This window comes from Tiliqua scincoides, chromosome 2 (genome assembly GCF_035046505.1).
Source record: "Tiliqua scincoides isolate rTilSci1 chromosome 2, rTilSci1.hap2, whole genome shotgun sequence".
Classification (NCBI taxonomy): Eukaryota; Metazoa; Chordata; class Lepidosauria; order Squamata; family Scincidae; genus Tiliqua; species Tiliqua scincoides.
The window spans coordinates 97,014,462-97,037,404 of record NC_089822.1 but is presented as its reverse complement, the minus strand read 5'-3'; the positions used below and the strand labels follow the sequence as shown (position 1 = coordinate 97,037,404).

Genomic DNA, 22,943 nt, shown 5'->3' with positions numbered 1-22,943 from the left:
AATTAAGAAACCCTGTTGAATACAAGTCATAATGGTATTTAGCCCTCATTTTCAAATTGGACATTTTTTGTGGTGGGAAATATTATTTAATCATCTCAGGTCAGTGGCGGACCTCCCCAGCCCTGTGTCCTGGAGCAAAGGTCCACGATTGCACCCCCTGTAGGCTGTTGCCACCCCCTGCATGCAAATCTGCCCCCCTCACCTGAGCCTCACATGACTCCAGGCTGCATTGGGGAAGCTTCCTGAGGATTCCCTGACATTATAAACTGTGCTTCCAAAAAAAAATGGAAGCACATTTTCTGACCATGTCTGAGCCTCAGAGATGTCTCTGTGGGGCCCTAAAGGCTTGCGCCCAAGACATTTGCCCCATCGAATATAATGGGAGGTCCACCACTGTCACAGGTCGTAGCATTTTTCGTGTCACTATTTCGTTGTGAGCTTTTTCTCAAAAAGTACCCCAAGATTTATGGAGCATTCCCGTGCTTGCCATGATGATCTGCATGTGCATGAATGAAAGGGATTGCAATAGCTATCAGGCACCACTGTAAATTGCTGACCATTATCAGTTGCTAAAGTTAGAAGATCTGGGGCTGAAGCCTGCTTAGAAATCACCCTCCCATTGTTAGTATAGGAGGGCTGGTGCAGCACAGCTATCAACAACCCTGGGAAATCTCTGATTCAGTCTCACTGACCATGAACCTGCTGGGCAACTTCAGGGAACTCACTATGTCCCAGCCTCAACTGTAGTCCTCCTCCCTCACCCCACTGATGTACACCAGCCTGCTTCATAGGGCTATTGTAAAAAATCACAAAACAAGAGTACAGTACGCTTTGAATACGTTAAAGTACTATATCACTGCTAACTAGTGTTAGTACAATACTCTTGTATTGATTCCTGGCTTGTGATAACATCCAAACTGGGTGACCTAAAATGTCAAATAAACCAATATCTGAACTGCATTATCGCCGAGTGACATAATAAACAAGATTTTATGTTTTTCTTACTATAGTAAACAGAAATTCCTCCCCCCCCAACATTGTGGTAAGAGGATTCAGAAAACTTGAAAATCTCAGAAACCTGCAAGTGTTGACAATATTGCTTCTCCCCCCCCCCCCCATGTAACTGGAAGGTGCAACACTTAAATACAAATGACTAATGGCTGGTGGATTAAGGTGGACAAACCTTGCTGTGAAGCCCTTGTACATTTCTCGACCTGCGCTGCCTGCCATAAAATTTTAATGTTGCTTTGGACATCTGTATGAAATACCACAACCAAGCCTTTTCAGGGATGCAAAAGAATTTACACCTGCAATTTCTATAAGACTACAGTTTTTTTTTTGCTTTTAAAACTTTATAGAATGACAATTTAAAATATAGGATATCATTATATTGGAAAAACTAATGTCTCAACCACAGATCTGCAGTTAATAGTGTCCAGGAACATGTAATTTGCTCTTGATATTTTATTTGGTAAATACTATGTGAGGGGGTGCCAAATGGGTTTAATCACAGTAGTGGGTAGGGGGACTTTAGAACTTTGCTTCTATCAAGATTCCAATCCTGATTCCTCACCCCCCATGTGCTATTTAGAGGGGGGGAGGAAACCACAATGGGGGTAGGGGGGACTTTATAACTTTGCCCCCACTACAGTTCTGATCCTGATTACTCCCCCCACAGCGTCCACTTACACTTTTTTCCTCCTATAAATAGCATTTGAGGGAAGAGCAACCAGATTTGGAAATAAGGAGGGGGCGAAGTTATGAAGCCCCCTATCCCTCCTGTGATTTCCCTGCATTTCACATGTCCCCACATGCTATTTATCAAGTAGAAGAGCTTGAAAATGTTCCTGGGCACATGCAGTTTGAAATATGTCTATTATTTTAGCCATTTCCTGCCAATCTGTCTGCAGACACAAGCCCATTACAGTATAAACGGATTTTCACATCTTATCAACTCTGACCATAGATAATTTGATACTCACTTGACACGGTTTCATTCTGATTTTTTAGTATACTCCTTCTATGACTTTGGGCTTGGTTTTCATTGGGGGAAAGATTTAGAGAAACAATCTGCATATTTTAAACAGCATAATCCGTATATTCTAAGTAAGTATATTCTAAAATAATTGTTAGTTCTAAGCCACCATCTTTACCTAGAACAATTGGGTACCTCTTTTTCAGTGCAATCCTATGCATGTTTACTTGGAAGTAGGCTTCACTGAGTTTAATGGGTCTTCCTCCAAGGTAAGTGTGCATAGGATTGCAGCCTTTATGTTATCTCTTCAGATTTAACTGGGGTTTTTTGTATTTGTTTTTTGAAGGGGGAACAGAAGTGGTGCTTCTTCTGTTATTTACATTATTATTAAATTGTTATAGTAAAGTGTGTATATTGTAAAAATGTAATAAAAACAAATAAAAACAAAAGCAAATTTTCATAACATTCAAATAATGTTGTAACATTCAAAGAAGAAAGAAGGTGCAACAAGGGATGAAGGAAAAAATTGTTCCTATCCATGCAAGACTCTGGTTGTTAGTGTCGAAGAGCAGGAGTGGCTTTATGGAAAGAGATTAGGGAGCAAACATATACTGTATCTATATCAGTTGAATTGACAGGGCTGTGCATTTGGATATGGTTTCAGGGGAAAAAATTAAAGTTGCATATACACTGCCGTTAAGTATATACACACATTTTCTTGATCCATTTCAATTTTGCTTTAGATTGACTTTTGGGTCTGAAATGAGTCGTAACTCTAGTGGCTATGATGTGTAGCCTCATCCTCCAGGAGGGAGTGTGGCCTTTTGGACTTCACCATGGAGTCTGCAACCTTAAATCAAAGCACTGCCAGATTGATTCTGAAACCTGGTGACACTGCTTTTTAATTAAAGTGGCTGTGCTTCTCCTCTCTCCAGCTAATATCAGAAAGTGTTGCTTAAGTTGCTACACTACATGGGAATTATCATCTGGTGTGCCTTGAAGAAGTATTTTCTCTCCCATATTACATAATATCTGCATGAAGCTTCTGGAAATGATCCTCAGATTTGGAGCAGCTTATTAACTGTTCACCCAACAGTGTTTTCATGTGCAGCTGGTCTGAGTGCAATGTTTGATGTCCTTAACTGCTGTCCGTTAAAGAATTAGAGTATGTGCATGTATAGAATTGTTTGGAGAACAGGAGGGTCCTTTTCAGCCTTGTTTATGAAGAAAGTACAGTCTGAAGGAAAGATTCCCTCCCCAGCTTTGAGCTTGGGTTATAGCTTGCATCTAAAAATATATATAAGTACATCATGAATTCACTTTCTTATAATGTAATTTTGAATTGTTATTCTTTTTTTTTCTCAGTTTGCCAGATGTATGCTGGTAAATGTGCCTCTGTCCTAGCATTTCCAGTGGTACTAACAACCATATTTTAAACAGCAGCAGTTCAGAATATCAATTGCAATGAAGGAATCTTTTTAAACAAAAATGCCTTTCAGTTATGGCCTTTGAGTGTATTCACTGGAAGTGTATTTGAGTCCCCTTGCAAATCGGATATTTTTAGTAATAGATTTTAAAGTTGTGTGTGTTTTAACTGCTATTTCATAATGGGAATATGTAACATGCAAACTGCTTCAGTACACTTTGTTTGCTAAATGTAGTATTTAGCACTGTTCTCCACGCAGTCAAGCATGTCTTAACACCCGGGCTAATGATTACTGTTGGAATTTGCTGAAGAAATTTATGAGCCATGTTCCTTAAAAATGGAAACATAAAGAATGAATATGAAAAGTCTATTCACTTGTGGAAGTTAATTACTCTCACAGGTTAATATTTAAGGTAATTATCATCTAAAGTGCACCTGAAATAACAAATCAGTTTAATTTTAAATATTAGTTTAAAATTTTGAAAATGGCCAAAATCAAGAAGGGGTTTAGGAAGAAATCTCTGTGATATACAGAGGCACTATTTTCCTCACTAGATCCCCTATTCTTGAACTGCCTATATTGAGTGTATATTCAGGTGTTACTGTGGACAGTCTAAAGAGTCTGCTAGTGTAATGCTCATCCTTCTGCATAGCAGATCTTTTGAGTTTCTAGAGGTGATCTATAAGCATCTGATGTTGAAATCTCCCAAGATTCTTGGGGGAAATTCAACATTTTTGCTGATAGGAGCAGCTCAGGACTTTCATGGTCTTCATGACAAACATGGGGCTGGCCTGGATCCAATGTGTGTCTGGGCTCGCACACACTGCAGAATATATACAAGGGGGGTCTTGTATCTGCAGATCACATATCTGCAGAGTCACTTGTCTGTGGATCAGGTCCACAGCCCCACACGCACCCCCCAGCGCATGCCCCCTCTGGAGGCAAGGTGACCTCCACTCCCCTCACCTCTAGAGGGTCCTCTGAACCGGTAGAGGTCACGGAGGTCCATCCATGGTCTCTGCCAGTTTCAGACTGAGCCTGAGAGGCGAAAAATCACTTCTGGTTTTTCCATAAAACCAGAAGTGACGTTTTTAATGCCTTATAAGGCATTAGGAGGCCCCCTGCATACACCCAGTGTATGCCCCTCTGAAGGGTCCTCTGAGCTCAGCAGAGGCTGGGGACATCTGTCCGCAGTCTCTGCTGGACTCAGACTGAGCCTCAGAGGCAAAAATTGTCACTTCTGGTTTTTCCATAAAACCAGAAGTGACATTTTAAAGTGATGGACTTTCGCGGCCTCTACTGGGCTCAGAGAACCCTCTGGAGGTGAGGGGAGCACAGTATAGCTCCCCTCACCTCCGGCGAGCGGGGGTAGCTGTTCCCTCAAATTCACAGATTCAGGTATCCATGGGGGGTTCCGTAATGGAACCATCGTGGATACGGGGGCATGCCTGTACTTTACCAGGGTTCTCTGAGCCCAGTAGAGGCCGCAAACGTCCATCACTTTAAAATGTCACTTCTGGTTTTATGGAAAAACCAGGTGACATTTTTTGCCTCTAAGGCAAACACAGGAAGGATTTGATGAAGAGGATTCAAATTATTCCTTTGTCATGATTTAGTAGATTGTCCATTATTGTCCATTATTTAGTAGATTTAGTAGATTGTCCAGTAGTAGAAGACCATTATTTAGTAGATTGTCTTAGATAGTAGCCCATTCAGGGTTGGTTTGTTGGTTGGTTATTTATTTATTTACTTATTTATTTATTTATTTATAACCCACCTTTCACCCCAGGACTCAAGGCAACTTACAAAAGGGCAGGTACAAAAAATTAAAACACAGTGAAAACAATTTTTCTTTGCCCTAAAAATCTATAAAACTTTAAAACATAGTAAAAAAAACAAGCATAAGACAATCTACAACAGCAGAGCACCAGCAACACCTAAAAAGGACAAACCTTTTATTAATTAAGTCTAACAAAGCCAGATAGTAATGAAAAAGGCCAAGACTCAGAAGGCTTGCCTAAATAAAACGTCTTCTGGTTTCGCCAGAAGATCTGCAAGGAGGGTGCAGTTTGCAGCTCAAGAGGAAGGGAATTCCAAAGAGTTGGTGCCACTATTGAGAAGGCCCTATTTCTTGCCTCCATCCCCTGCAGCTCCCTAGGCAGCAGCACTTTAAAAGGGCCTTCTCTGATGACCTGAGAAGAAGGGCCAGATTGTACGGAAGTAGTCAGTCCTTCAAATATCCTGGTCCCAAGCCATATAGGGCTTTCAAGACCAAAACTAGCAGCTTTAATTGGACCTGGAAACAAATAGGCAGCCACCTGCATCATGGATTTCCAAACCAGGAGAACTTCTGTCTTGTCCTGATTTAATTTCAGCTTCTTAGCCCTCATCCAGATCCCCACTGCCTCCAAGCAGTACTCCAGGACCTCAATAGCCACCCTGGAATCAGGTGAAAAGGAGAGAAAGAGCTGGGTGTCATCAGCATAGTGATGGCACCCCACTCCAGATCCCCGGATGATCCCTCCCAACAATTTCATGCAGATGTTAAATAGCATGGGGGACAGGATTGAATCCAATGGCACCCCACAGTGAATAAGGAATAAGGGCCAGAGTGAATAAGGAATTGACAAAGTTATTGACATGATGGCTCCTAGGTGTTCTCATCTATTCCCTAGAGCCCTAGCTTGGAAGCTAAGTAGGGTCAGGCCTGGTTAGTACTTGGATGGGAGACCGCCTGGGAATACCGGGTGCTGTAGGCTTATACCATAGTCTTTCGAGATTGAAGGTTGCCAACCACTGGCAACACCTTGGTACAACTAGGAGCTATGGGCAGTGAATCTCCAAGGACACAACTGGTGCAAGGATGGAAACTCAGGATGAGCTTGACAATATGAACTTGCTAATATCCACTCTGATTTTGACTTTTATTATAATGATGATGATCAGAAATATCCAAGGACCTAGTATTATTTCTGTTGCTTTATGATTTCAGTGGTTGCAATTTGAGGGTGTGGATAGGGGTTCTTGGAGCAGAGTAGTCTACAATGTTTGCTCAAGACCTTTGAACTACTTGACTGGTTTCTGTTTGCTTGGAGAGACTGGACACTTTTAATTGGCACACACTGAGGAACTATATCACACCAGTCCTGAAAGCGCACTGCACTAGTGTTACCCATTAGGGTTCAGGCTCAATGCAAAGTGCTGGCTTGATCTTTAAAGGTTCTTCTAAACAGTCTGGACTAGGGTACCTGAACGACTACTTTCTCTTGTGTGCTCTCCGCTTTGTTACAATAGATATATAGTTATGATTTTAATTTCTTGCAGTTTTAATATTTTAACATTTAATGTTGTGTACAAGCACTCTATAAAGGAAATGGTTTGCTTTCCTGTCTCTGTTTACCATGACATTTTTCACATTTTTATCTCATGGGTGTATTGGAATACATTAATATATGTGAATGAAATGGGGGTTGCCATACCAAGTAGGACATTACAATCAATAATTGCCACTATATATTACATGTGTGCTTATATGTAAAATTCACCAATAATAATGATTATACCTATACTTGTGATGCAAAGAGTAGGCTCATTATTGTTACAGTGAAGCTGTTCTGTTTTGCAAAAGGAACAAATGACTAGCTTTTGTATATTGCTGGATAGCTAAAAGTGCTTGGGTAATGAGAATTGATGGTCCATTGATGTTCCTGGAATCTGGAATGCAGATCACTTCCTTCTGCCATGTTGAGCTACAACCTGTGTGGCATGGAGAGCTGGGAAAAAATTCTGCAGTTTTTGAAACTGCCAGAGAACGAGAAATTAAGTGTGGAATGTTTGAAGGAAGCTGGCAAGAGAACTTTGTTGCTTTTGAAGGACTTAGCATGACCTGTCTGCTTGCTTTCTCTCTGTTTGGAAATATTCTGATACTTCACTACTTTCTAATTGCAAGGAACCGATCTTGTAAAGTTGTCCCAAAACTTCCTACCACTTAAGGAATTGGGAAACATGAAATATAATTGTTGCTAGCAAGCCATGCCTGTCTTTCTGTTGCCCAAGTTTGAATCTTCCTAGCTCCATTGCCCAGGACTGCTAAGTCTAGCATGCTGACTGCTGGGTCAGTGGTCCAGAATAACAGTAATGACAAATCTTGACCTTTCTATGGAGAACATATTAAAATGTTTTCCAGGGTCATGAGACACAGTCATTTGAATTTATTGTCTCATTTTTTTGTGTCTTTGTGACTGAAGAAGGCATATTCCTACAATGTAGTTGGATACTGAGCACAAGAATCTTTTGAGATTATTCTTTAACGAAGGGCTTTGCGGTGTAATCATAAAAATCCAATGTATCGAACAATCATTTTGCAAAGCATTTCATCTTCCTAATCGTCTGCCTTCCTCATGCGCCCCCCCCCCCAACAAGCTCATTCAACTCCCCTGGGTAGCTGATGCATAGTATTTCTTTTGACTGGACTGATCATTAAAGAGGGCTGTCAAGAAGTAGATCTGATGGGTGCAGGAGTATCTGGTGGAAATCACGAGGCACTCATGCAGTGTTCATTCATCTCGTTTAGTTTCACTGTACTCCTGCTCCATTTGTCTGTCCAAGGCCTGTGATGCTAATAGCAGGGTTGGTGGCTTTCCTCTTACTCTTTTTCCACCCCCCCCCCTCCATTTCCTGCTTGCTGCTTCCACCCTTTCCATTTTTTCCCTTTTGCATGGCTGATGGGTATGCAGAATATGTGGGATGAAGCGAGCAATACTGTCACCGAACTGATGGTATTCAGTGACTCCTCTAGCTCTTGGCTGGTCTGTACTGCAGGAGCCTGACACCCTGACCACTGAGGCATAAAAAACAGAGAATTGGAAGCCTCAGCCTGTCAGGCACTAGAGCATCCCCCAGAGAGGCCTGGAGATATGTGTGTGTGTGTGTGTGTGTGTGTGTGTGTGAGAGAGAGAGAGAGAGAGAGAGCAAGGAAGGGAAGGGAAGGGAATGAAGGTGGTAGTGGTGAGAGAATCAGGCTATGAAACAGCTGATACTTGTGCAGGAGTGTTGATTATTGTTGGGAAAGGTGCAGTCTCCTGCTTAACAACACACACAGGCAGAGAAATGGCAGTGCTAGCTACTTCTGATTAGCTCTCTGCAAGAGGGCTGGGGGAGATCTACTTCAGCTAGGAAAAAAACACAAAGCCTGAATCCTTCCACTGAACTCTGCCTTTCCCCCAGACTATATAGTGATGACATGATTCCTCCAGGATTCCTACCTGTTGTGTACAGAGGTGGGATCTGGACCATGCAAAATCCTTGAGGAATGGAGCTGTACTTAAGATATAATAAATACATTTATTAGCTCCCACCTGAGGAAGCATAGGCAAGTTTTTGCTCTGATCTTGCATTCCTCATGTGGGTGTCCTGAATGGATTTTTCTATAGCATAATGCAAAGAGCCACCTTTTAAAGTGGTGTCCTCTTATATTTAGCAGGGGGAGAGAAATTGACCCTTTTCACCCCAGCAAGGCATCTTTTCCATCTTTCTGGTGTTTCTTCTGCATCTCTTTTAGGCTGTGAGCCCTTTGGAGATAGCAAACCATTTATTGATTTACTTTGTAAACTGCTTTGTGAATCTTTTTGTTGAAAAGAGGTATATAAATACGTGTAGTATGAGGCCTACCTGTGTTATGATTTCTGAGTGTGTATGTTTTGTGTTGGAGGGAACAGCTGTAATAATTAGGTAGTTTAAAGATATTTAGGTAATGTTACATCGTAATTAGTATTTTTTTCACAGAACATAACTCATTAAATAAAAGCAAAGACTTGAATGGCTGTTCCAGGGGAAAGTACATATCAGGGTAGGATGTTGGCAGTGTTTACCACCTTGCACTATAGCTATGGTTACTGTCTAAAGTAAAGGCTGTCCTCTTTGTTTCTCATGTAATAACTTGAAGACGTTATGAGTACTATGGAATTATTTCACTGGCTGGGTTCTGCCACTGAAGAAGCCCCTGAAGCAACATTATTTGGCCCGAGAGAGATTGAACAAATTTTACCTGAGGTGTAGTATGGGTTTTATACATAAGGAAAAAAATAAAATAAAAGTTTTGCAGTTGAGAGAACTAACATCTAACTAGATAGGGCCAGTCCAAGATCTCTCAGTGCATACACCACCCTTTTCCTGCTGATGTGCCTTCTCTGACCCTCCTACTCCCTTGAGGGGGGAAGGCATAGAAGGAGAAGACTGGACAAGAGAGTAGTGGGCTAGGAGCATCTCCAATTTTTCCTCTTCCATTTATCTCCCTTTTCCTTTTCCAGTCCAGGAAGTAGGAGTAGGAGGAAGTGAGTGGACAGAAGGAGGTGGGCCCCCACCAATCTGCTGCTGGGGGTGACTGTCACAGTTGGCCTCATGAATGGACGAGCCATGTTATAAGAGATGTGTGTCTACCACCCTGTTCTGCTAGATTCCCAGTCCAGGCTCTGCCTGAAGAATTATGCCCACTTTTAGCTAATTAGCTCCCCTTCTTTCCTCAAAAATGACCCTGGTTCTGCCCTGCAGTACTGCTAGACTCCACCACCAGGGTAGCTTGCCTGTTTAACCTACAGAGGTCCTCCTTCCTGCCAGCAGCTTTCCACCACTACAGCAGCCCCTTGGTCCTCAGCAGGTCTTGGGCACAGCAGCCAAACACCAGTCTTAGTGTCTCCAGTAGTTTCTGCTCCAGCAGCTTCCAAAGTCCATTCACACATCAGTCCATTAGCCATCAATTCCTCCCTGTCTGTCCCCAAGCTTTCCTCCTTCTGCTACCCACACCAAACTCTCCCTTTATCAGGTGCTTTTATGCCTGAGGGCCCTATTGCCTTCAAGTGGCTGCAGCTGTGCAGCACACTCTGCTGGATGCCCAGGCCTTACCCTTAAAGGGGCCACTGCTGACACCACATCTACCTCCTCACCAGATCTTCCATGATTCCAATACACACCCACATGCACCCTTCCTGCATGCCATCTTGTAACATCTATTAGATGAAGTGCATGACAGGGCACATTGCATTCAACATTTCCCCACCCCTCACAAACAGTAGCCTGCCTGAAGCAGGGGCAAGAAATGCTAAGTGCTGTGATATACCACATGTTTCTTTTTTAGATATTACCGGGGAGATATGTAGAGGAGCCATGTCTTGGCAGATGCCTGGCATCCCTGTGGCATCTAGTTAAACCCACAGATAAATTCCAAATTCCACACAGCCATCTTTTTAATTTCACACCAAATCCACTAGCTATGTCAGAACAACACATGTACTCCATAGATGTGAAGAGTTATTGTTCAATAGTGCCAGTTTCCAATTCCAATTCCAAAACCTTTATTGGCATAAAGGGTGCCAGTTTTATTATTAAACCTGATCATCACTCATTAGGGGAAGTCAGCTTATGTGGCAAAAGTGGGCTCTGACCACTATCCAGAGTACAGACTAGTTGCCAAGGACATAAAAATGGGTCAGCCTGATATACACAATTATCAATCTTGTTTTATGTAGATCAGTATAAGTGCTAAAAGTTTTTGTTGCAATTCAGTTGACTAAATCCAGTTAAAACTATATGATGTCAAGGTAGAAAGCCCATAAATGTGACTCTATTTTTATTAATAACTCTTTCAGCTCAATCCTATCCTTCTTCCCCCCCCCCCACAGGTGCAGCTGCACCAAAAATCCCCTTACCCCTCTGTGAGCCTCCTGATCTGCAATGGGTCTCCTCAGACCTGTGCCAGCTCTTTAAGCTGGTGCAAGTCCGTGGAGAGAAAGAGGGCAGGGAGGCTGCAAAAAAGGAGGATAGAATCCGGCAAGTGCCATTGCCTTCCACACACTTCCTGCCCCATTCCTCCCCATCCCGTTTTGTCTCCTCCCTGCCCTGGCAGTTCCGGTGATGGATAGGTAGCACTGCCACCTGTGGCACAGTGCGCTCCATTGGCAGTCATTTGCGACTGTCATAAAAGGGCAGGGAGGAGGCAAAACGGGGTGGGGTGGAATGGAATGGGTGGGGCAGCCATTTTATGACAGTCCTAAACGACTGCAACACAACAGCCCAATCAGGAATTGGATTTGGCTGCTCCATAATCAACACCATGAGGAGGCATGGAGATTGAGTGGTTTTGAACAGGCAGGTTCCCTTGCAAGGAATGAAAGTTGGAAGTGCAGTTTTGTCAACTGAGCTATCCCAAACACTGAAAAAAAAGTTAAAATTTGGTTATATGCAGGAACATGACTATGCAGCTCTATCAGTTCTGTCTCATTGTTGCTTTCCTGTATAAAAAGTAAGAGCTGGATCAAAGGCCCATTTGACACTTGATGTTAGTAGTGCAGTTGCATCAGAGAAGATAAATGGCATAGGTTCCTTTCTGTGTGTGATGCTCAGCGATGTAGTTGAGGAGGAGCAGGGGGAAGCAGCAATGCCATCAGCAGGAGCACTGAAGTAATGCATTTGAAACATTTTTCAAGGGCTTTAGCATCAGGCTAAACATAAAGCAAACTGAGAAATTTGCCTAGTTTGTTACGTTCTTGGGGTCATTGTCTTTCCCATGGGCTGTCTGAGAGAGAGTATGTAGCTTGTAGAATGTAGATAGTATGTAGCTTACATTAAGGCTACAGTCCTATACAAATGTTCCTAGGAGCAAATCCTATTGAACAAAGTAGGACTTACTTACTTTTGAGAAGCATGCATAGTCGAGCACTCTAATATACCTTTTAATATTTATCTAGGGTATTTCTGGGGTATTTTAAATTTCATGTTTCAGTTCTTATAGATGTGTTTTAAATAACAGCAACCCACTTCAAGATGTAGCAGTGAGCTACATCTTTAAATTTCAAAGTTGGAATAATAATAATAATAATAATAATAATAATAATACCCTTTCTTGGTCCTCAGATTTCTCCTCAGACTTTATTCAAGGCAGTTTACATAGGCAGGCTGTTCTAAATCCCCATAGGGATTTTTACAATTGAAAGAAGGTTCTATCTTTCAAGAACCACAACATTCAGATGTTTCTTTCTGATCTGGTTTCACATTCTGGCCTCCATCCTCCCATGCTCAGAGCAGATGGAATAACTCAGCTCAGCTTGTCAGCTGCTTCAAGGTCACACTGTGCCGGTGGCCTCGAACTGGCGACCTGTGGATGTTATCTTCAGGCAAATTGAGGCTCTACCCTCTAGACCAGACCTCCTGCCCAGATGGGATGCCCAATGGGAATCAGCGTGAGCAGAGGAAAACAATCTAATGAAGACATTTAAAGTTGTTTTTTTGTTGTTGTATAGTTAGTGTGGTGTGGCTATGGTGGGGGGGGGCGTCATGACAAACTCCTGCACTTTAAAATTTACATCACTGGTGAAGCCAGTTGGATGAAGTGACTTTTTAGGTGGCTTTAAGCCATTTCTGCCCAATGTTGCATATAAACAATGGGGATCAAATGTGTACACCTGTGAGCTGGGTAAAAATGGGTTAACCATGCCAGCAAACATCTCCTAAAATGAACTGTCTTGCTAACATGGTTCAAAGAGCTTCACTTTACTTCCTACATACACTTCATACATTGCTTTCTGCCTGCATGCGCAACAGAAACTATGTTAGATGGTTTTCATGGATGAAATGTTACAATCCTCTTCTGAGCCTTTACCACTGCAGTTTTCACATGGGGAAATCACTTGTTTGGAATCACCCATGTGAACATCATACCCATACCAAAAACATGCCACTTCAAAGAGAAGTGGGGGGCTAGAGAAACATGGAAGTCCTGTGAAAGGACTGTATCATCTCAGCCAGTGAATTTCTAAATCAGCCCCTAATTACACAGGCCTACAAAATTGAGGGTCAGAAAAGTTTTTCCCAAACTGTGGTGGTTTGATATGAATTTGGGGTGCTGATTCCAAAAATGGCACCCGTTTTGCCCTATCACGTCTAGTTTTGGAGATATAGTATAGCCTCATTAGTGAATGGCTCAAGCAGCTTCCTCATGAGGTGTAGGCTTCCTAATGAGGAAGCTGCAAGAACCATTCACTAAAGAGGCTATGCCGTGTCTCCAAAACCAGATGTGATAGGGAAAAACGGATGCCGTTTTTGGAATCAGCACCCCAAATATATCCAGGAATTGGTGTAATGTTTAAGGAAGCAAAATGTGTGTTGACCTGTGTTATTTTGGGGGGGGTCAAAGCATTGTTTTGGGGTAGAAGCAAAGTGTGGAGAAGAGATAGTAAAAGCATTGTCTTAGCCAGTATTGAGCCAAACACTGTGGGTTTGAATATGGAGTCTGATAAATTTCCTGTTATTCAATCAGCCAGGGGTAACTGGATTTTGGATTTGTCTGGATTTCGGAATAATTGCTTAAATACAATGAGAAATGCTTCCGCTTACTGTTTCCCACATGGGTGTCTGCTGGCTTTTGACATTTTTCAACAATGTCTGTACAGGTACACACCACAGAACAGAGAATAGAAAATACTGTCTATTTATTGATTGTCATGCTGGCTTCTCCTCCACTCACTCCCAGGCAGGGACAGTTCCTGGAGAAGATGTAAAGAATACCTGTGATCTGGTTACCTCCATTCCTTCCCCAAATGAATGTTTCCCTGAGCCATCAAAAGTTCATTGTTCTGTTAATTGGTCAGTTCCCCTCCTTATGGTGTAAATGTTCTGGGTAAAACCAGTTCTCCTGGTGGGTAGGAGTGAGAATGCACACCTTTTGTGCTGCACCTGTCATGTAAGAAACAGCAAAGACATATGTGTTATATTCTCACTGGAACAAAATGTCTACAAACATAGACAATGCCCATAATGGGATTATTTTGGTTCTCTTGCCAATGGCAAAGCCTCCAGTTAGGCCTCCCTTCCTCTATTTTCAGTGAATAATATGTTCAGAGATCTACCTTTATGTGGCTTGCTTTGGATACCTTCTGCTCAAATTTGTTAGTTTGCCTGCCTAAATTAGGGCTGCAATGCTATACAAACATTTTCCTGACATTAAATCCCATTGAAATTACTTGGATGTGTGTCTGAGTAAACCTGTGTTGATTGTAGGTACACAGAAGTATATTTTTTGGTAAATTAAAGGAAACATCATTTTAAAAGAATCTTGATAAAGACCTAAGATCTTCTGAGACGTGACAGGATGTTGAGTGTAATTGAGGCATGGAATCTTTTTTCTCTGCTGAGAAAAAAGGATAGAAAACAGAGGGAGAAAGAGTGAATTGGCCCACACAGGCCCTTAACAGCTTATAGTTTCCTGGAAGTGGGCATTAGAGTCAGGATGATACATGCAATGACATTAAACAGGACCAACTCCAGGTTTCAGGGGACATTTGGCAAACTGCTGTCCGCAAGCTTCCTCCTAACTGAATGCTCCCTGAGAGAGTCACTCTGTCACCATCTCACAGAGGCTGCAGGCACAGAGATAGTCTAACATGGACCCCTTAAGGGGCTCATCCTAATGATGCCAACCAATGATGCCATTCAAAACCCTCCCTCCTCGCACTATTCAAGGAGCTTTCTGGAGGGAGGGAAGGAAAAAAGGCACCTTTCCCCTTTTCCATGTTCTAGAACAGTGTTCCTCAAACTGTGGGTTGGGACCCACTAGGGACGCCACGAGCCAATTTCAGGTAGGTCGTGTAGCACCTAGCTCAGCCACCACTGAAAATACAGAGCTGAAAATAGAGGGTGTACAGAACTTCTGGCCAGGGTGGGCTCCCAGTGGGTGAGAGGCCTGGTGCTTTGCTGTGAATAGATGAGAAGAGGTGGGATGCTGGAAGGGGGAGAGGGCTGTGCAGTTGGAGAAGGATCCATGTTCTGCTTTGACTTGGACTGCTTTGACCGAGCTGGTGTGTTTGAGTTCCAAGCTATGCAAAATAACAGCACAAGTGCGCTGTGCAATGAGAACTTTGGCTGATTGCAAATTAATTTGAAGCCTAAATTGGTGATGTCATTTCTGGACATGACATCATTTTCAGGTTAACGATATCACTTCTGATGGGTCTTGACAGATTGTCATTCTAAAACATGGGTCCTGATGCTTAAAAGTTTGAGAACCATGCTGTTCTAGAAAGCTCCCCTCCTGAATATATAGTACTGAATATATAACACCTACAGTGCAATCTTATGTGTGTCTACCTACACATTGTGTTCAATGGGGCTTACTCCCAAGAAAATGTGTTTAGGATTGCAGCCCAAAGCACTCATGTTCAAGGATCCTTGACAGCTAGCCCTGAACCCGAGCCCTTTTAATATTATATTTGCACAGCAGGGGATGCTTTCATCAAAAGGTGCTGTGGAAAGTTTATTTTTTTAAAATCAACAATATATTTCAAGCTATATATTTCTCCTTTGGGAGTATCACAAGATATAAATATAAGCATGCCTACTTCCATTTCACTGACAAAGTCAATAACTACCTAACATATGTACATAGAATGGGAAATTGCTAATGTGAAACAGAAATTGTTAATGGACGTAACTGAGGCTATGATTCTAAGTATTCTCCTTTTCCTGGAAGTACTGTAAATCATGCTGAAATAAGTAACTTTTCCAATAAATGTGTTTAGGACTGCCATATAAAGCTACCATTTATGTTTACCTATTCTGCCAGACTGAGACTGCAGTCCTATGCATGTTTTCCTGAGAATAAATTTCACTGAACATTGGAAGGGGGGTTAAAAAGATGAAAAGGTAAAGGTCCCCCCCCAGCATTAAGCCTAGTCGTGTCCGACTCTAGGGGCAGTGCTCATCTCTTTTTTTAAGCTGAAGAGTCGGTGTTTGTCCATAGACAATTTCCGTGGTCATGTGGCCAGCATGACTAGAGGCCTAAGCACATGGAACGCCATTACCTTCCCACCATGGTGGTACCTATTTATCTACTTGCATATTTACATGCTTTCAAACTGCTAGGTTGGCAGGAGCTGCGACAAGCAATAGGAGCTCACCCCGTTGCATGGTTTCGAACTGTCAACCTTGCGGTCAACAGACTCATCGGCTTAGCAGTTTAACCCGTCGTGCTGCTGTGTCCCAATGGAGGGGGGTTACCTCTGAGTAAAAATACAGAATTTTGCACTGTGAGGCTGCAATCCCACATACACTTAGGGCGTATTCATAATCCCTTATGTCAGTACTGGCATAGCGGTGCCAATGGGACGTGTGCTGCATCCTGCAGTTGGTGTCACTCAGGGAGGCCTCCTCAAAGTAAGGGAATGTTTGTTTCCTCACCTCAGAGTTGCATTGCCCTTATGTCCCTGCTGGAAAGCACTGACATAAGAGGTTAGAATTGCGCCCTTACTTGGATTAACTTTTGGAGTAGACATGCCTATTATTGTGCTGGAAGTTGGTTTTTTAATTTTATTTTTTAAAGACTTTGTGTAATGGGTTTAGACCTGTGTTCAGATAGTAGATGGCATAGAAAAAAATGTACTCCTAGAATTATCAGGCTTGCAGCTGTTGGGTCAAAAATAGTGCCATGGTAATGGTTAAGGGAAGTTGGGCCAGTTATTAGAAGTTCAAAACATTGTGGCCCTGATTCAGTTCTAGTCACGGTCAACTAGTTCTACTAACAGTTGGCCAATTTGGATGGAGATGTGCATCAAAAGACACATCCAGTCACTTCAACAGTGCCTGGATGAGCATTGGATTGTGGGTGGGAATGAATGTCCAGTTGTATGTGCAGCTACTGTGTACTGTGTACATGGAACTCTCTTCCTGGATGGATCTTCCCGATTGAATTGGAGCATGCATATGAAAGCTTTAGTTAATGGGGCAGTTTTGGGGGGAGACGAAGGCTGAAAATGTGAGGCTGTAAATGTTAAAATTGTAGATCTGAAACCTTTCAATAGGATTCAAAAATTATCATCCATGGTTTCAAATTCTATCAAACTCGAAGTTTATAAACACAGATTTTCAGCCAATTATAACTGTTGCTTACTTGTAAAATGTATTAAAACAGTCTAATGGGCTAGTTGCAATTCATGTCTGAAAGCACACTATATAGAAAGATCTTCCCCCTACCCACTTGCCACCTGCTATAATGCAATATGTTTGCAACAACCTTCTATTTCTTACCATGATTAAATCTTAAATTATTTTGTGTCTTCTCTTTCTCTTTAATTCAGGGAGTGAGTTTTCTGGAAGTCCATACAGCCACCCACAGTATTCAACATACAATGATTCATGGAGATTTCCTAATCCTGGATTGCTAGGTAAGTTTACTTTTCCTGACAAGGGAGCGACAGAATCCAGAAGGTAGGAGGACAATAAGGGGACTGCCACTCTGCCTATAACAAGGAAAGAAGGGATGCACTGACTGATTGATGCCCATGCGGTTATTTAGAAAAAAACAAAACACAACCATAACATCTCTAGCCAAAAGAATGTACAGCTTAGTTCAAACTGTCTCACTGAAATTAAAACCAACAAAAAGAAAATATAGCACTGAGGTGGGAGGCCACATTTTACTCTAAGAGCAAGCACGTAGTGCTTCTAAGATACTGGGGCTGCAAACGTATGTATGTATGTATGTATGTATGTATGTATGTATGTAGAGCATACAGTACCACAGATTATTTGCCATTATCTTTGAAGTATCCCAAGTCACTTTTCAGAACTACTTTTTGAATATCTGTTGATACAGCTTTGTGCATTATGTGGTGAATGACAAATGACAATGAATTTGGCCTGATCCAGCGGGGCTCTTCTTATGTTCTTAATATGTAAGCTTGCTAAACACATGCGTCATGGTATGTAGACCAAAACTGTAGGCCAAAATTGTAAATAACTAATGGCCCAATCCTATGCATGTCTACTCAGAAGTAAGTCTCATTAGATTCAATGGGGCTTACTCCCAGGAAAATGTAGATAGGATTGGGCTGTTAGGGCGCAGTCCTATCCTGCGCTGGAACAGGCAAGCCAAGAGGGTTGCGATGTATCCAACGCAGGATAGGGGCCCAAAGTGGCCCAGCCAGAAGTAAGGGAAAACTTTCCCCCTTACCTCCGGGTAAGACATCCTGACCCCTCCTGAGGTGGCACAAGTCAGAGGAGAGCGGAGCAGCTTGAAGCCGCTCCGAACTCCTCGGGAACTGGGGTTGGGATCTAGCATAACTGCCGGGTTCCAGCCCCACCTCCCATACCCCACTCACCCTCCCCAGGGCTGCCCACCGCCCACCCTGGAATGCAAGGCTCGGTACCTCTGTCAGCACGGAGGCTTGTGTCAGCCTCTGCAGGCCGGCCCACTTCTGCACACCGGCCTTGCCAATTCTTGAGGAGGCGCAAATGTGCCTTACGGCATATTTGCAACCCTCCTGGGCAGGCACAAGGGTGCCTCTGGATTGCGCCCTTAGATCCTGTTCCTTTTAAGACTTACTCAAAAGTCTTTCTGATTTCAGTTGGACTTACTTGCAAATAACTGTGTTTAGGATTGCAGTATTAGTTGGTTTCAAAAAGGCTCCAATCCTGTACACATTTCCTAGGAAATTGTCCAAAGAAAAAGCAGTCATTGGACCCCTTGGATTGAAGTAATTCTTGCCGCTATCCAATAATCCTTTCTGAGATAAGGTATTCAGGAGGGTGGTAGTGCTTAGCTCTTGGATGATATTGATTACTATATCTCTTTCAAGCAAACTTTTGCCCCGCTTTGAAGATATAAACTGTTTTACAGCCCAATCCTAAGCTGTGCTGGAACAGGCAGGCAGGCAGGCTGACTGGAAGTGGCTGGAGTTACCCAGCAACTTGCCTGTCACATGCTCTGCTGCCTCCCTCCCACCCAGTGGCATAGCTAAGGCATCTATCTGCTACCTGGGTTCAAAGAAGATTTTGTAGCCCCCCATGACAAAATCAAATTTAATTAAGCAAATGATTGCAAGGTGTGCCCCTTATTAGTTAGAGACACTGTGCTGGGGTGAAGAGGGACAGTTATTCTCACTTTGCTAAATATAAGGTGAGCAGCACTTGAAAAAGTGCCTCTTTACCCAATTAGCAGGAATATTATGACACGTGGAAATGAGAGCTGACTCATATTAACACCTTATAAGTTCCATGTCGTATCATAACATCATCACATTGGCTCTCAGAACAATCAGTCTCATAGGTCAGTTTTAGGAAAATCAACTTTCTGTGTTGTGTTTTCATTTTCTGGTTAATTGCCCATAACTTTTTGATAGAATACAGATATGCTGATGTGGTTTGTTTCATTGTGTTCTGCATTACATTGCCTTTCCAACGATATATAACCTGATCGTATTATTTGTACATATCAAGGTTTTCACAACTTTGGCCACTAGTGTCAAGCTCAGCTTGTTGCCCCCCCCCCCTAAAGCTTGTTGCCCGGTGGAGTTGCTACCCCCTGCACTCCTTAGCTATGTCACTGCAAACCAATTTTCACTTCCGTAAAATTCATTGGCTGTATCTGATTTTTGCCGCATGTTATGCCCAAAGAGTTTATGGCCACAGTTTTGCTTTCAAATGTCAAAGGGGGCGGGGATAGATATGCTACTCACAGATGAATTTTGCTGTAAACAAAGATGAATTCTCTATTTCTTTGAATACCTTCAAAATGTATATTCTTTTGTAATCATAGTACTGTTGCACTTCATGTTTACAGCTAAAGAAAGAAGTTTAGTTTCTGCATCACCTTTCTTCAAGGTTCTGCCTTTCTCCTCTCTGATCTGCCTTTTTCATTTTCTTGTCCTTACCAGTCTAGGATTCAGAATGTTCATGGCATGTTCTAGCAAAAGATACTTTTACAGTAAGGTAGAATCCCATTGGTTCTGGCAAGTTTCTTTGCAGGTCCTTGGCTTCTACTATAGCAAATCCCCAAGTAGCTCACCCTCCCTCCCTTCCTTTAATAAGGAGGATAAGCAACATCTATTTTACGCCACTGTCAAACCCTGGCCCACTCTGACCTTACTTGCATGTAGCACATGGTGATTAGAATTCTCCTGCATAATCTATGTGGATGAGGTAAGTAAAATACCAATTAATTGTCACCTCTCTAGCAGAGAGATATTGTGCCTTAGAGACTTCCAGATTTATGGATGGCAAGGTTGTTATATGCGACCTCTAGCAGAGAAATAATTCTGAATTTTTGTCATTTTTTAAAATTCAGTTTCTTTGTTTTAAGTAATTGAGTCCCTAAGTAATTGAGCCACCTAAGCTTTGCCCATCACACTTCTGGCCCTTAAACAAATCCTTTGGGAGTAATTGATAGTGATCGTGTTCTATGTCACACTGTGTTTTACAGTACAAAATTGCCATTTACTATGCTACTGCTAAGGATATGTTGTTGCTCCCAGGCAAAATCAGGAGATGTTTTCTGTAGCTGTTTTGTTTCAGCAGATACCCTGCTCAATGCCAACTCAAAATGTGTATATGAAATTTGTTGCCCCAGGTAGAGCATATCGCTGTTATCAAGCCACGAGGATACAAAAGGCATGAAGAGCAGCTCTTAAGACAGGTTCTCACATGCGCAAACATAACTCGATTTCTCATTACTTGATTACTTAACATGATGACTTGAGAATGGATACCTAGTCTACATATGCAGCACAATGAGGTAGGAAAATCCTGATAGAATGGATTGTACTATTTTAGACTGCAGTTAGCAGAAATGTTCCCCTGTGTAGAAACTCCCTGTAAGTAAAAAGTTAGCACAACAGGCAGAGTGGCTCCAGTTCAGCCTGCTCCTTGCTGTACCGTGCCCTTCCAGGTTTTGCAGATGAATATAGGGACACTCTCATGTACTTGTAAAATTCTATTCTTCCACCAAGGATCACTGTCCTTTCATCTAATGTAGGGCTTTTCAAACTGGGGCATCGCGATACCCCAGCCTGTGGGCCCTGGCCTCTGCCCCCTTATGGAATGGGGGCAGCCTGGAGGCAGGGAGGAGGCAGTGGCGCGATCCCCAGGAATGATCCCCCATGGTGCGATCTTCAGCAGGGCTCCTTGCAGCAGTAAAAGTAAAAGCGGATCCCCCTTTTGTGCTCCTTGCAGCAGTAAAAGTAAAAGCAGAGCGATCACGCCCTGCCTCCGCTAAAGCAGAAGTGGTGCACAATCGCTCTGCTTTCACTTTCACTGCTGCGGGGAGCCCTGCTGAATATCGCACCGGGCTTCCCGCACCCCTGGGAGGCTGCAGGAGGCTTGGGTAAGTGCACCCAAGCCCCTGCAGCCCCCTGAGCGGCGCGATCCTGGGGATTGCGCCACTGCCTTCCAAGCCCCAGCTGCCTCCCCCTGCCCCCGCAAGCACAGTGGCTCAAACTCTCCATGAGAGTTTGAAAACCACTGATCCAATGGGTTGATTTACTAGTCAATTTGATATTTTACGATTATTAAGCTATATTAAAATTTATACTTTACCTTTCTGTTCAAATCAACAGTCAAGATGGTTTGCACCTATCAAACACCACTGGTTTGGCAAGTGCCTGCGCATTGCCATTACTGCCAGATGGTGAGTGGGAGGGGCCGTTTACACAGTGCATTGCAGCATCTGCAGTACTGTGCCCCCCCCCCCCCCGGCTACAATACTCATCCTTGATGCCTGGGTTGTTACTATTGTAGCATTCAATGCACCAGGAATGCAAGGAGAGAAGCACAATGGTTCAGATGATAAAGTGAACCAGAGAAGAATTTTCAGGGGAAATTTCCAAACCAGCTTGTCAAATAGAGGACGTTCATACACTAACAGCACAGTCCTATGCATGTTTAGTCAGCAGTAAGTCTGATTAAGTTCAGTGGGACTTACTCCCATGCAAGTGTGCATTGGATTGCAGCCATGTACTGTAAATACAAACTAGGCATGTGCATTTGTTTTCAGAATGAATGGGAATGAAAACACATGTATCTCTTTCGGTTTGCTTTGAAAACGAACATGATGTTGAAAGGTAATGAAAACAGATAGGCACTCATTTGTTTACATTCATTTTATTCTACATTATGGAATTAAACATCTGAAGACAAGGCAAATCTCTTCTGAAACAAATGTAAAATGAAAATGAGTGAACAGTAACTATCAAACGGTGAACAAAACACCTGAAATAAAAGTGAAAATGATTTTTCTTTCTTTTGCACATGCCTAGGAGAAACTTTGGTAGCCTTTATTATTTCTGACTCACACCAACCCATTTCATAAAGTTCTGATAGTGACTACAGCCACCCATGGAAAATCTCCTTACCATCTCAAAGTGCCTCTGTCTACCATCTCTCTTTCACTTGTACCCTGTAGCGGTGCCTTTTTTCTCCTAACAACTGCAAGGAAAAAGGACATTGCAGCAAAATACAGGGACATTCTTGCTACTGCTACTGCTTGCTACATCCTGCTACTGCAAGAAAGATTCAGTGTTGCTAGAGAGTGAACAAGTGGGCAGACAGGCAGCAGCAATGAGAGTTACTGGTTGTAACCACTGTCAACCCTACCTGCTACAGTCACCTGTGGGTTTCTAAACATGTTTATAGGGCTCTTATAGGAAACAAGACACAGTTGTACTGTTACATTGTCTTTGGTGTTTAGTGCAGCCAGTACAATGCCACAGGATGAATCGTTGCAC

The 22,943-nt window shown here is 42.7% G+C and overlaps 1 protein-coding gene across 1 annotated transcript in view; it reads left to right on the top strand.

The window, feature by feature from the left end:
* The window catches only part of PAX5 (paired box 5), a 265,588-nt gene that overhangs the window by 233,338 nt on the left and 9,307 nt on the right, over positions 1-22,943 (top strand). Inside the window, exon 9 of the mRNA XM_066613994.1 lies at positions 17,523-17,609. Coding sequence (XP_066470091.1) covers positions 17,523-17,609 — 87 coding nt within the window. The remainder of the gene's footprint in view (positions 1-17,522; positions 17,610-22,943) is intronic.